The sequence below is a fragment of the Cyanistes caeruleus genome, unplaced genomic scaffold (genome assembly GCF_971803275.1).
Source record: "Cyanistes caeruleus unplaced genomic scaffold, bCyaCae1.hap1.1 HAP1_SCAFFOLD_76, whole genome shotgun sequence".
NCBI classification, from domain to species: domain Eukaryota; kingdom Metazoa; phylum Chordata; class Aves; order Passeriformes; family Paridae; genus Cyanistes; species Cyanistes caeruleus.
Genome location: NW_028255888.1, coordinates 870,555 through 885,547, shown reverse-complemented (window position 1 = coordinate 885,547; position 14,993 = coordinate 870,555). Strand labels below are relative to the sequence as shown.

Genomic DNA, 14,993 nt, shown 5'->3' with positions numbered 1-14,993 from the left:
TGATCTTGCCCCTCTTCTGCTTGCCACTTGAATTTTAGCAGTACAGCTGCAATTGCCTCTTTCAATCAGTGCTACCCACTGTGCTTTTCTGACAGGGAACTCGGACTGCTTGTTAAAAAGGCCTCATGAGTAGTAGATCTCCAAATGCTCCCAACTCCCTGAGCACAAAATCAAAGAGAATTAAAGCCACACAGGTCACATTTGCAGTGCTCAAACACAGCCCTGTTGCTGCTGCTGCTGCTGAAATAGAATCAACTGACAGAGGCCATCACAGAAATTGCCTTTACAGTGGCAAATAAAATGAAAAAATCGACTAGGAGAAAAAAAACCCAGAACTCCCCAACTCACTTCACTGTTTCTACCGAGCAGCAGAAGAAAAAGGAACAGGGCACCTTTCAGGCAGTTCCACAAGCTCAGGGTTCTCATTTCATGGGGAATCTGAGATGCAATTGGCCTTTTTAAAAGGCTAAAACAAAGGGAATGAATTGGAAATTATTAGGAAAAAATGTACCTTCTTATATACAAAGTTCACCAAGTCATTCCCTGCATTTCTCCTTTTCACATTCTTTCTGTCATCCAGAGAGGTCCAGCTTATCATGTTCTGATGCTTATCATCAACTGATTGTGCTCTTGATTTCTCCCAGTGCAAGAGATGTAGAATCATCTAAACTGAACACAGAAACAAAGTCTCTCTGTCAGCCCATTTTCATGTTCCAGATCACTTTCAAGGTGTCCATGGGGGATTTGGAATGATCAGCTCTCCACTTCTGGCTGCACACCCTGGAGATTCTTTCTCCACATTCAGCCAGGCTTGTATTCCCTAACAATTCCCGGTACCTCATCATGTTTTCTTTGGCTAGAAGAGTAACAGTGGAAACCTTACCAATGGCACAACTCCCCAGTGCACAAGGAAAAGAAAGAACAAGTTTCAAGTGCTTCAAATATTTGTCCTGCTTTGCTGCAAGAGTTGTGCTGCAGTCACTTACAGTGTGGGAAGCCAAGAGAAGCTGCAGCTGGGGGCACATCTTGTGATAGGAGCTGCGCCTTGTTCTCCAGGACAGGTTTTTGGAAAGAACAGACGGGACTGTGGAGAAGATTCTGGGAAAATTGAAACAACTTTCTTATGAAATGAAAATCAAATCAAAAGAAACAACCAATATGTTTTTCTCTATTTTTCTCTATTTATTTTTATGTTCCCCTTTTCCATCTTGCACTTTCTCCATCCCATTCATTCCAAATGGATCTCACCTCTAAGATCTGAGACTTGGCAAGTTTTAGACACTGTAAAATACCATGAGCTATACCCAGTTTGCCTTGCCCTGTTTTCCTTGGAAAGCAATGCTGGAGACACAAGTGCAGCGCTTGGGTCGGGTACAAATTCTGCATTCAGGGAATGTGCTCAGATGGTGCCTGACCCTCAGCAGGGACAAGGCACAGCAGCAGCCAAGGGCATTCCTGTGCCCCTGTGCAGGAGTCAAGACTCTGGCTCTTGGCTCAACACGGCAAAGTTCCCGTGTTTGGCCAGGCTCAGGGGCTGCCCGGGGAGTGCGGGGCTCGGGCCGGGGCCGAGCGGGCAACGGACAAACGGACACGGGGACAAACGGTCCCGGTGCTTCAGTTGCAGCGGCGGCAGCGGCAGCAGCAGCAGCAGCGGCGGCAGCAGCAGCAGTGGAAGCAGCGAAAGCAGCCAATTTATCACTTTTCTGTCTCTCCTCTCCCTTTCCCACGGACCCACATTCCCTCCGGGTCTCCCTTTTCCTGCGTCCCCCCCTCTTCCAGGTTCCCTCTCCCCGTACCCGCCCGGGCCATGCCCCCGGCCCGCCCCCGGACCCGCCCACGGGCCCAGGCGGGGTTGCCCCGGCCCCGGCGGCCCCGGCCCCGTCCCCGGCCGTCCCGCCGTGGTCTCGCCTCCGCTGGGCTCTGGCTGTGCTGGCGCTGGCGCTGCTGGGCGGGCATCATTGCCTGGGGCTGGGGCGGCATCGCTGCCCTTTGGCTCCGCCTTGCCCGATCCCGGCCCCGGCCCCGACGCAGGCTCCGGTCCCGACCCCAGCTCCGGTCCCGACCCCAGCCCTGTCCCCGGCCCCGGCCCCGGCCCCGGCCCCGGCCCCGGCCCCGGCCCCGGCTCCTCCCGGGGCCCGCGGAGGACACAGGCGGCGGGGCCGCTGCCGCCGCCTCCGCTGCGGCTCCCCCGGCCCGAGCTCCGCCGCTCAGCAGCGCGGCCGCTGGCCCCGAGCCGCCGCTGCCGCGTTCCAATGAGGGAACGCCTGCGGATGCCCGGCCCGGGGAGCTCGGGGAGCGCTCGGGGGCCGTTCCTGTCCCCGGGCCGAGCGCTGATGGCCGCGACTCGCCCCCAGGGAAGGCGCAGGAGGCCCTGCAGCAGCGCTACGAGCTGGGCCCGCTGCTGGGGCGCGGCGGCTTCGGCAGCGTCTTCGCGGCCACGCGACTCTCGGACGGCGCCCCGGTGAGCGGTGGGCAGAGGAGGAGGAGGAGGAGGGGGCGGAGGAGATGGCGGGGGCGCGGCGGGGCGGGCAGCGAGCTCAAGCCTCTGCTGCTCCTTGCTCGCAGGTGGCCATCAAATGTGTGCCGCGGGATCGCGTCCGGCTCTGGGGCGAGCTGGTGAGTGTGCGGGGCCAGCGGCAGAAGCCGGGGCGTGCCGGGCAGGGATGAGCCGGGGCCCGGCGGGGTGGGAGCCGCCGAGAGCCCTGCGGGGAGAGCGGGCGTGGGGTGAGCGAGGTGTGCAGAGCATCCCGGGCTGGCTGAGGGGTCCCAGAGCCCTGGCCCGGCCTCAGCCCCACTGACAGCACCGTGCTCCTCCCGCAGCCCGACGGCACCCGTGCTCCCATGGAGATTGTGCTGCTGGACAGGGTGTCCTCTGGCTGTGCTGCAGTCATTCAGCTGCTGGAGTGGCTTGAGCTCCCCGACAGCTTCGTGTTAGTGTTGGAGCGTCCACAGCGGTGCCAGGACCTCTCGCATTTGCTGGCGGAGCGGAGGTTCCTGCCAGAGGAGGAGGCGCGGGGGCTCTTTCGCCAGGTGCTGGAGGCCGTGCAGCACTGCAGCAGCTGCGGGGTCCTGCACAGGGACATAAAACTGGAGAACATCCTGCTCGACCTGGCCACAGGGCAGCTGAAATTGATCGACTTTGGCTGTGGCGCCTTCCTGCAAGACACAGCCTACACCCAGTTTGCAGGTGAGCCCTCGCAGGGGATGCTCCTGGCCATCTCATGGCCCAGCCTGGCTGTGGCACCGGGGATTCCCCGTGGTGCTGCCAGGATGGGATCAATGCTTGAGGTAAATTGATTTGGATGGGGGTGTGAGGGGGGCCAGCTCCCAGCCCTGCCAAGAGCCTTCAGCACCCACTGTGCCCTGGGCTGGGGCTGGGACAGCCAGCCTGACAAAAACCCCCATGGGGGTAGCAGAGGGCGGGGGTCTGACCCCATGCCCCAGAGAGTTTAGTGAGTCAGTGAGGAAGGGCTTGAACTCCTCTGCTCCCCACGTTTGCCTTGGCCTATTAACAATTTTTTGGAGGCCATGCAGGCAGGGAGGAGAGTGTGTTTTCTCTACCACGGGGTGGGTTTTTATTTGCTTGTCATGGTTGGGCCTCCCCAGTGCTTCTGCTGCCCTCTTGCAGCAGCAGTGGCTTCTTTTCCAACCCTGGGTTTGTAGCCAAGTGCCAGGTGCTGGCAAGAGGGCAGTGGGTCACCCCGTGTGTCTCTGGGGCAGCCCCCACATGCCCAGGGATGCTGGGGCCAGGCTCTGGGAGCAGCAGCATTCCCCTGATGATCTCCATCTGTGTTCCACAGGAACCCTGTCCTACAGCCCACCAGAGTGGATCCACCAGCAACACTACCATGGCCAGGCAGCAACAATCTGGTCCCTGGGCCTCCTGCTCTACCAGCTGGTCATAGGGAAGCACCCATTCATGAGGGGTCAGCAGATCATCTGGGGGCGGATCTTGTTCCCACGACGGCTCTCCCAAGGTGAGTCCTCATCTCTGGGCACAGGGGGAACACTGGGCTTGGGAGACAGCTGTGGGCTCATGAGCATCCTGCTCTGGCAGATGCTGAGGAGGTGGCACATGTCCTGCTCTCCTGCAAACAGGGAATCCATGGGGAAGTTGAGGCCCAGCTCTGGGCACACCCAGCATGGCCTGGGCACTGGAAGGGGGCGGCAACTTCTCCAACTGACTGGTGATTCCTGGTTTCTCTCTTCAGAATGCCAAGATATTATTAAGAGGTGTTTGTCCATGCAACCCTCGGACAGGCCATCCTTAGAAGACCTTTTCCGCGATCCTTGGATGCAGGCTGTTCATCTGCCCTAGGAGATGGGAGAGATCCACATACACAGTTGGATCCAGGGGCCTGGCAGGTAACAGCTCCACACATTTCTTGGCAATCGGTGGCAAAGCAAACCAGGCTGTTTTTGTCGTGCCTGTAGCTCTGAGCAGGGGTCATCAGAAGGGAACACACAGCTCTTGGGCTGGAGCTGAGCTGGACACCTGGTGTGGCAAGCACTGGTGGCCACCATTCCCCCTGCTTCTGCTTGTCTGCTTCACTGATGGCTGGGGCCCTGGGCAGAGCACTGACAGCCTGGTCTGGCCCCTAGGCAAGGAGAAGGAGCCCCTGGAGAAGCTGTTACCAGCTGGGGCTGCTGCTGGAGACACCAAGGGCAACCTCAAGGATGGCAGTCTCTTCCTCCAGCTGGCCAGCTGAAGATGATGGATTTCAATTCTGGCATGTCTTCTTCAAAGACTCGCTCCACGCCCAATTTGCAGGTGAGTCCACAGCCAGGGGATGCTCCCAGATCTGGGCATGGCACAGCCTGGCCAGGCACCAAAGGTTCCCCCCTTGGCTGGGGTGGATGCAAGCAATTCTTCAGTTGGCTGCCTAGCTGCTTTTTGTCTCTGGACAGCTGCTGAGGGGCTGGGTCTGCCGTGGCTGGCTGCAGGCTGGGCACATGGCCTGCCCTCCTGCTCTGCTCCCAAAGGCAGCAGTGATGGGCAGCTTTGGGCCCAGCTCTGAGCACGGCCAGCATGGCCTGGGCACCGCGGGTGCCTGGGACAAGGGGACAGGAGCCTTCAGCTGACGGGCGGTTTCTGGTTTCTCTCCTTGCAGCTGGGCTCTGCGGATGCTGAGGCTGCTCTGGGCTCTGCCAGGGCTCTGCTGGGCTCAGCCCCAGGCACAGCTGGGCTCACCCTGCCCTCCCATTGCTCTGACAGCTTTGCATCACACGAGCCCGTTCCCAGCACAGCGCCTGAGCTTTCTGCTTTTGCAGGTGAGTGAGACTCTCCTGCAGGCCAAGAGATTGCAGTTAGGGACACACATCCAATTGGCAAGGACCCAAACTCTCCACAGTCCCAGCTGAATGCCTGCATCTGCACAGGATGTTTTCTGTGTCCCACTCTTCCTTTTTTTTTGGCTGCAATTGTGCAATTGCACTTTCTTCCTCCTCTAGAAGTGCCACTGCTGTGTTCCTGAGGCAGTGCAGTCTGGAGCTGATGGATGAAGAATCGCCCCTCTGCACTTCCAAACCAGAGCAAAAAGCTGTAAGTGGGACTTTGCATCTTTAAGAAACCCCTGAATGTTTGAAAAGGAATGTGCAGCTCATTCACAGGGTGAGAAGGAAGGGCATCTTCTAAAGGATTTGGGGTTTGACAGAGTTTAGATTCCCAGCGCTGCTTGGAGCTGGCAAGGCGCAAAGCACTTTCTTCTTGCTTCACTCCAATTTCACCACAATTTCAAATAACAATATTGGAATCAAACCCCACAAACTTTTTCAAAAAGGTTCCTGAGGCCGGTAAGATGCATCATGCCATCAGCACATTTACAAAGTAAATAACTGAGTTTTATGTTTCAAAAGACCAATTACACCTTAATTCAAAGTTAGAGAAGATTTTTCACTGTACGCTTGGGTTCTGTTTTTATCTTTCACATTTTATAGAAGTTTTTTTTCTTTTATTTTTCCGCATTTTTCCCCTTAAAACAGAAATCATGCTATGAAAAAGAAGTGTCCTTTGCTCCTGGTTCCTGTGTGGAGCAGCTCCCTTCCCGCTGGCTGAGCTGCTCAGGCAGAGCCCGGCAGCTCCTGGCCCTGCAGGGCTGAGGCTTTTCCCCGTTGCTGGGCACAGACTGATGGAGCAGCACTGCTGAACACGGGGACACGCAGAGGGAGCAGAGCAGCTGCCTTTGCCCACCTGAAGCTCCAAGGCCAAACTCTGAGCAGGCACAGCTGGAAGAGACTCGCAGGCTCCCTGTTGGCTCTGCTGCCCCACTTGTGCCTGGCCCAGCTCTGCGTGAGGCACAGGGAGAACAAGGGGCAGCTCCCTCCCAGCCCCAGCCCAGGGACCCCTCCAGCCCTGGGCCTTGGGGCACTGTCAGCACCCGCTCCTCCAGCCACGGCTTCTGCTGGCACTGACAGCAACAACCAAACTGGGGCTGGTCCCGAGGGAGCAGCAGCAGTGCCTGGATCTGATCACTCAGTGTGGGGCAGTGCTGGAAATATGATCACAGCAGCAGCACCACCACCAGCAGCAGCACCAGCAGCACCAGCAGCACCAGCAGTACCAGCAGAACCAGCTCCAGCAGAACCAGCAGCAGCAGCACCAGGGGCAGGATCAGCACCAGCAGCAGCAGCAGCAGCACCAGCAGTACCAGCAGAACCAGCTCCAGCAGCACCAGCAGCACCAGCACCAGCACCAGCAGCAGCACGACCAGCAGCCGAAGCAGCAGCAGCAGGACCAGCAGCACCAGCAGCACCAGCACCAGCACCAACAGCACCAGCAGTGCCAGCAGTACCAGCACCAGCAGCACTAGTAGCAGCACCAGCACCAGCAGCACCAGCAGAACCAGCAGCGGCAGCAGCACCAGGGACAGGACCAGCACTAGCTTCGCCAGCAGTGCCAGCAGCAGCAGCACCAGCAGCAGCAGCACCAGCAGCACCAGTACCAGCAGCAGCATCAGCAGCAGTGCCACAGCACCAGCACCACCACCACCACCAGTGCCAGCAGCACCAGAATCAGCACCACCAGCAGTACCACCAGCACCAGCAGTAGTACCAGGGGCAAGATCAGCACCAGCAGCACCAGCACCACCATCAGCACCACCAGCAGCAGCAACAGCAGCAGCACCAGTAGTGCCAGCAGCACCAGCAGCACCTGCACCAGTACCAGCAGCAGCAGCAGCACCACCAGCACCAGCAGCAGCACCAGCAGAAGCACCAGCAGCACCAGCAGAAGCACCAGCAGCAGCAGCAGCAGCAGCATCACCTGCAGCACCAAGACCAGCAGCACCAGCAGTACCAGCAGAACCAGCAGCAGCACTACCACCAGCACCAGCAGTAGCACCAGGGGCTGGACCAGCACCAGCAGCAGCAGCACCAGAAGAAGCAGCATCAGCAGCAGCATCAGTGGCAGCTGCAACAACAGCAGCAACAATAGCAGCAACAGCAGCAGCACAAGCAGCACCTGCAGCAGCACCACCAACAGCACCACCAACAGCACCACCACCACCAAGAGCAGCACCAGCAGCAGCACCAGCAGCAGGACCAGCAGCACCAGCAGCACCAGTACCAGCAGCACCAGCAGCAGCACCACCACCACCAGCACCAGCAGTGCTAGCACGAGCAGCAGCAGCAGCAATAGCAGCAACAGAACCGCCAGCACCAGCAGTATCACCAGGGGCAGGATCAGCAGCAGCAGCAGCAGCAGCAGCAGCAACAGCAGCAGCAGCAGCAGCACTAGCACCAGCACCAGCAGCACCAGCATCACCACCAGCAACATAAGCGGCAGCACCAGCAGCACCAGCAACAGCAGCACGAGCACTGCCAGCACCAGCAGCACCAGCAGCAGCACCAGGGGCTGGACCAGTACCAGCAGCAGCAGCAGCAGCACCAGCAGCACCAGCATAGCAGCAGCAGCAGCAGCAGCAGCAGCAGCAGCAGCAGCACCAGCAGAAGCACCAGCAGCACCAGCATCACCAGCATAGCAGCAGCAGCTGCAGCAGCAGCAGCAGCACCTGCAGCACCAGCATCACCACCAGCAGCATCAGTGGCAGCACCAGCAGCACCAGCATCACCAGCAGAACCAGCAGCAGCACTGCCACCAGTGCGAGCAGCAGCAGCACCAGCGCCACCAGCACCAGCAGTAGCACCAGGGGAAGGATCAGCACTAGCAGCACCAGCAGCAGCACCAGCCATAGCATCAGCAGCAGCACCAGGGGCTGGACAAGCACCAGCAGCAGCAGCACCAGAAGAAGCAGCACCAGCAGCACCATCAGCAGCATCAGTGGCAGCACCAGCAGTACCAGCACCAGCAGAAGCAGCAGCAGCACCACCACCACCAACAGCAGCACCAGCAGAAGCACTAGCAGCACCAATGGCAGCACCAGCAGTACCAGCAGCAGCAGAGGCAGCAGCACCAGTAGCACCATCGTCACCAGCACCAACACCAGCACAAGCAGCACCAGTAGTGCCAGCAGCAGCATCAGCAGCACCAGCAGCAGGACCAGCAGTGCCGGCAGCACCACCACCAGCACCAGCATCACCACCAGCACCACCACCAGCACGAGCAGCAGCAGCACCAGCACCAGAAGCAGGACCAGCACCAGCAGCAGCACCAGCACACCAGCACCAGCACCACCACCAGCACCAGCACCAGTAACAGCAGCACCAGCAGTGCCAGCAGCACCAGCAGCAGGACCAGCAGCACCACCAGCAACACCACCAGCAGCAGCAGCTGCAGCAGCAGTGCCAGCAGCAGCATCACCAGCACCTGCACCAGTACCAGCAGCAGCATCACCAGCACCAGCAGCACCAGCAGTAGCACCAGGGGCAGGATCAGCACCAGCAGCACCAGCCATAGAATCAGCAGCACCACCACCAGCACCACCAGCAGCATAAGTGGCAGCACCAGCAGGACCAGCAGCACCACCACCAGCACCTGCACCACCAGCAGCAGCACCAGCACCAGCACCAGCACCAGCAGTACCAACAGCAGCACATGGAGCTGACTTTCAGTGCAGCCTCTGCCATGCTTCCCTCCCTGTGCAGCACTGTCACAGCAGCCTGAGGCACCTGGGAGCCCTCAGTGCCAGCAGGTACTTGAGATGGCAGCCCTGGGCTCCTGCATGTTACGCCAGGAACAGAGCTGGGGACTTCCTCCCCATGTGGAGCTTCCAGATGGAAAAGGCTGCTGTGACCGGGCAGCTCCAAGGGCACAGAAAGGAGGGGCTCGACCCCTTGATCTGTGCCAGTCCCACAGTCCTGGGCAGCAGCCACAGAGCCCTGGGGGAGCAGAGGGCACAGCAAGAGGGACAAAAGCAGTCAAGGTCAGAGACTGGGAAGAGCCAGACCTGGGAGCAGGAACAGCTGCTTCATTGAACTCCTGGAGGAAGCTCTTGGCTGGTTCAAAGCCCTGAAAGGTGTGAAGGGCAGAGAAGAGGCCACACCTAACAATGCTCCTGTTTTCACACCTCCCCTCTCTGTGTTCCAGAAGGAATTGGATGAACTGTATTCTTCTCTCTGAGTCGTCTCGTTCAGCGTGAGCAGCTCAGCACCAGGAGCTGAAGGAGCTGAAGCCTCAGGCCACAAGAGCTGAGCAAGAGGGGGCTTTTGGGCCAAAGTAATGCTGCTAAGTAATGGACCTAGCTGAATGCAGCAGATAGAATCCTGCAATTATAGAATCCATTTTGCTGGAAAAGGCCTCTGAGCTCATCCAGTCCAGCCAGTCACCCAGCAGTTTCAAGCCCAGCACTAAACCTCGTCCCTGAAATGCCAAGGTCTGAACAACAGGCCCTGAGTGAGGCCTGAACAACAGGCCCTGAGCCAAAGGTGACCTCTGGATGAACCTTCCAACCAGAGGTTATCTGTCTGTCTGCTCATTACTGAAATATGCATGGTCATTAGCACTGTGATAGATGGATCCACTCATCAATGAAACATGGATTGACCTTTCTGTGTTTAGAAGCCAGACAAGGCCATTCAATCCGACATCTGGCCTTGTTTGGGGTGTATGGACAGAGTCAACTCCCTTGGTTCCTCCTTGAGGCCTGGCCAGGCTTTGGTAGGGACCCAAGAGGAGGATGAAACCAGATGTTCCCACAGCAGAAGTGCTGTCAGTTTGTTTATTCAGCACTATCAAAGCTGGGCCCTCTCTCACAGCGGAGGTTGAGCCTCACCTGTGGCTGGAGGCACCTGCAGGATTTCCCAGTGTCCAGGAGTGGCTCTCCAGTCCTTGGCTGTGACAGCTTCCCCAGCTGATGGGTCGATTTGGGGATGGCAAAGTCTGAGGGGAACTGGATCTTTGTTAATGCCTGCAGGCAATCTTTGGCAGTGATGATTGGGTGCATTGCTGAGCCGCTCCTTTTGTGATCCTTTGCTGCTTGGAGCTGCAGTAAGTGACACTGATTCCTTCAGGTGGTGTTGGTGCCTTTGGTGCTGACCCTGCCCACTGGTGAAACCAAATTGGCGAAGTCTGGCCAGATCACAACAAAATATCACTTTTTAAATGTAAATGTAAGGAATCTGTCCCATCTGAAATTCCCAGAAGGGAAGCCCTCCCCAGAGTTCACTGGCTCTGGAGTGGGGCTGAGGTGGGAGCACCGTGCGAGCAGTGGGGCAGTCGGTTAAAAGAGGCTGAACCGCAGGATGTCTTAAAATGCATCCAAACATTGCATATGGAAAAAGGAAAAGAACTTGTGGGTTTGGGAAGACAAGGATGGATTTTGTTAACAGCACCAACGGAAGGAACAGTTGTTTTTGGAATGCTCCCACATGAAGGTACAGAAAAAGGTTTTAGTCTTGAGCTCAGGTTTGTTAGTCCAAGTAAAATAATAACAATAACAATAAAAATAACAATAACAACACAATAATATATATTTATATATATAACTAAAAATCAATAATGTGAAATAATGTCAACAGTACTGATTCGTGAGCTTTGGCTGCTCACTGTAACACTAAACACCCTACAAAAAAGAACTGGCAAAGACCCAAATGTCAGTGGTAAACTTTGTGAATTTTATACAAGGAATAAAGGAAAAAGGGATGAAATTGGCTGTTTTTATAGGGTTTGGTGATACTATGATGCAGAATGCTTTGTCTGTTCCTGTGAAAAGCACAGTGATTAAGACTGCTGGGTTTTTCATGTACCAGACTCTCTACAAGCTGCAGGGTTGGTTGAACAGGTGAAGGAGTTGTTAAGGGAGCAGTTGATAAAATGAGGAGATGGGAACCTGTCCTGGTGGAGAACCCATCTCCCAGATGTGTTCTATGCCCTTAACAATGGGCCCACTGGGGAAATGGAAACCCCTGGGTGTGCAGGGCTGCACCCAATTTGCAAACACAACCATGGACAGTGAGACTTGGACTGCCTGGGAAATTGTTCTGGGTGTGATGGCCCCTGACAGGGCCACCCCAGAGGCTGCAGGGCTGGACCTTCATGCACTGGAATTAATTAGGAAAAAGCCAAAGCAAATGAAAGTTAACAATACAAGAACAGGAATTCAGATTCCTCCAGGACGCTTTGCTTTGGTAACTGCTCACTTGAGCTTGGCCTTGCAAAGTGTTGATGTCATGGGAGGAGGAATTGATGCAGATTATCAAGGAGAAATTAAAGTAAGTCTGTTAAACAATAATGAACAAGATTTTGTTTTCCAACCCCATGGCAGGATAGAACAGTTATTAATATTGCAGTTTTAAAAACAATTGTGAAAGAAGGAGATCCACCTCCAATCACCTCTGTTCATGGAGATCAAGAGTTTGGATCCAGCAGTCCTAATAATGGAGCCAGAGTGTGGGACCAGAGGCCAAATGGCCCTCCAGAGGCAGCTGAAGGAACAGCTCTGGCTGGAATTGGTGTGCAAGTCCCTCAGTGTCACATCAGCCTTCACATGGAGCCCCGTGAATCAGAGCATTTTCCAAAGGGGTCGTTGGGGCAAAAAGGGAGATTTGCTCTGGCAGCATCTGTAAAACAATATCCCATAACATCAGCTTGTTGTGTCAGAGAACGCTTGGCTGCAGGGATATATTCCCATTCTTCATGCTCAGGTTTCAGGATTCAAACAGTGTTGTCTTTCCCCAGAGCTGTTCCTTCAGCTGCCTCTGGAGGCCCATTTGGCCTCTGGACCCACACTCTGGCTCCATTATTAGGACTGCTGGATCCAAACTCTTGATCTCCATGAACAGAGGTGATTGGAGGTGGATGTCCTTCTTTCACAATTGTTTTTAAAACTGCAATATTAATAACTGTTCTATCCTGCCATGGGGTTGGAAAACAAAATCTTGTTCATTATTGTTTAACAGACTTACTTTAATTTCTCCTTGATAATCTGCATCAATTCCTCCTCCCATGACATCAACACTTTGCAAGGCCAAGCTCAAGTGAGCAGTTACCAAAGCAAAGCGTCCTGGAGGAATCTGAATTCCTGTTCTTGTATTATTAACTTTCATTTGCTTTGGCTTTTTCCTAATTAATTCCAGCGCATGAAGGTCCAGCCCTGCAGCCTCTGGGGTGGCCCTGTCAGGGGCCATCACACCCAGAACCATTTCCCAGGCAGTCCAAGTCTCACTGTCCATGGTTGTGTTTGCAAATTGGGTGCAGTCCTGCACACCCAGGGGTTTCCATTTCCCCAGTGGGCCCATTATTAAGGGCATAGAACACATCTGGGAGATGGGTTCTCCACCAGGACAGGTTCCCATCTCCTCATTTTATCAACTGCTCTCTTAACAACTCCTTCACCTGTTCAACCAATCCTGCAGCTTGTAGAGAGTCTGGTACATGAAAAACCCAGCAGTCTTAATCAGTGTGCTTTTCACAGGAACAGACAAAACATTCTGTATCACAGCATCACCAAACCCTATAAAAACAGCCAATTTCACCCCTTCCTCCTTTATTCTTTGTATAAAATTTGAAGTTTACCACCGACATTTGGGTCTTAGCCAGTCCTTTTTTGTAGGGTGTTTAGTGTTACAGTGAGCAGCCAAAGCTCACGAATCAGTACTGTCAACATTATTTCACATTATCAATTTTTAATTATGTATTTAAATATATATTATTGTGTAATATTATTATCATCATTACCATCATTATCATTATCATCATTATTATCATTATTATAATCATTATCATTATTGTTCTTGTTGTTGTTGTTTCACTTGTACAAACAAATCTGAGCTGAAGACTATAACCTTCTTCTGTCACTCCACATGGGAGTGTTCCAGAAACAATTGTTCCTTCTGTTGGTGCTTTTTCCTATTTGCTGTTAAGAAAATCCATCCTACTCTTCCCAAACCCACAAGTTCTTTTCCTTTTTCCACATGCAATTTTTGGATTCATTTTAAGGCTGATTTGCTAAAATATGGATATGATCTGGTATCAATATCCAACTGAGATAGACAAAGACTCTTTAACTGTTTTAGGGTTAAAAAGTGTATGTTTATTCACAGTGCTGGGCTGATGTGTCAGGTCACCCCTTAATACATACAGCCCGGAGCACAGGTGAATACAGGCTTTTTATTTACAGAAGTATTGAATACAAATACATATTCATGACCCAGTTCCCACCAACTTTTCACTTCCTATGCTACTTAGGAAAAAAGCAGTTAAGCATGATCCTTGAAATGGGTCGGTGGTCTTTTTCTGAGGAGGGGTCACAGAAGGGAGGAAGGGATATGGCTCTTCCTCATTCTGACCTTTCTACCTTTTCAATGCAAAGTGACAAATGGACCCTTGGCTGGGCTCCTTGTTTCATATCTTCAGTGAATTTCTGATTTGCAACTGTCTAATGATCTTGAAGTTCTTTACCAGATACTTTATTTCTCACTCTAAGCCCAACTGAACAAGCATAAAGTTGACAATTAGTTATTAGCCAATGCTTTACCTCTATTTTAGCAAGGCCTCTCTATCTACCTTTAATTTTAGCAAGGCCCATCTATTTATTTTAATTCGAGTTTGTCACTCTGAAAACTCAGCTTCTGAGTTTGCTAACATAGTTTTCTAAGTGCTTTCCCAGGACAGTAACTGTAAACATAGATATGTGTACATTCTTTCTGTTACACGTCTTGTGATGGGCATCTCTCATGGCCAGTGCAGTGAGAAAGTGTTATCCTGACCATCCAATCCCTGGCCATGGTCAGAAGCCTATAAATCCTGGGAGGAAAAATAAACTCTCTCTTCTTTTCACCACACCTCGACCTGTGTCCGTGTGATCTATTCATCTTCAGCGGCAACAGACAGATGGTATTCCATTTTTAATCCTGTGGGACAAACTGCATTACGGTTCAATTCCACCTGTCCAATATGTACACATAAACCTTTTGAGAAAGTCTGGGGCTGCAATTGGATCCAGCCAATTCCAGTCTCTTTGCTTAGAAGGAATTTGATAGTCTAGGCATTCTGGAGGGGTTTGAGGATCCATGGTGGCTGTTGAGTGTCATTTCTCTACTTCATGACTCAGCAGGAGTTTCTCCAATAAAGAAATAAAGCTTTTGCCAGAAGCTCCCACTCTGCCCATGACACGAAGCCCTGGGACTGTCTGTGACATCCCGGCTCCTTGGCAGCCTGGGGACTCCTGGGATGTCACCATGGAGCCTGCATGAGTGCCTGTGACAGAGCGGTGCCTTTGCAGCCCATGGTCCCGTGGGATGTCACCATGGAATTGTTGTGACTGTGTCTGACCACATGGCTCTTCAGCATCCCCAGAAACCCCTGGGAGGTCTCTCTGTAGCCCCTGTCTGTGCCTGTGACATTGCAGCTCTTGAACAGCCTGGAGACTCTGGGAATGGCCCCATGGATCCCCTCTGAGGGTCTGTAACAAATCTGATCCTTGGTAGGCAACCATCACCAGGACCTGTTGCTCTGGTCTCTTTCCATGGCTACCATTACAGCCCCCTGTTACTATGATTTATTTCCATGGCAACCATCACTGTCCCCTGTAACTATGGTCTGTTTCCATGGAAATGACCACTGCCTCCTGTTGCTATGGTCTGTTTCCATGGCAACC

General features: G+C 53.8%; 3 protein-coding genes across 3 annotated transcripts in view; 2 read left to right on the top strand and 1 right to left on the bottom strand.

Annotated features, from left to right (window-relative positions):
- The window catches only part of LOC111944177 (uncharacterized), a 110,359-nt gene that overhangs the window by 78,458 nt on the left and 16,908 nt on the right, over nt 1-14,993 (bottom strand). The gene's annotated exons all lie outside the window — the stretch shown is intronic.
- LOC147646901 (serine/threonine-protein kinase pim-1-like) lies at nt 1,808-10,485 on the top strand. Its single transcript, XM_086872702.1, has 11 exons — nt 1,808-1,846; nt 2,288-2,461; nt 2,566-2,616; nt 2,821-3,187; nt 3,801-3,977; nt 4,212-4,365; nt 4,603-4,771; nt 5,112-5,271; nt 5,452-5,542; nt 6,005-7,890; nt 7,948-10,485. The coding sequence occupies exons 1-6, from the start codon at nt 1,808-1,810 to the stop codon at nt 4,316-4,318; spliced, it is 915 nt and encodes a 304-aa protein (XP_086728828.1). The 3' UTR covers nt 4,319-4,365; nt 4,603-4,771; nt 5,112-5,271; nt 5,452-5,542; nt 6,005-7,890; nt 7,948-10,485.
- Nucleotides 4,712-14,178, top strand: LOC147646900 (uncharacterized). The gene is made up of 3 exons (XM_086872701.1): nt 4,712-4,771; nt 7,906-10,640; nt 13,291-14,178. Exons 1-2 carry the CDS (start codon nt 4,712-4,714, stop codon nt 8,890-8,892), a joined length of 1,047 nt encoding a protein of 348 aa, XP_086728827.1. The 3' UTR covers nt 8,893-10,640; nt 13,291-14,178.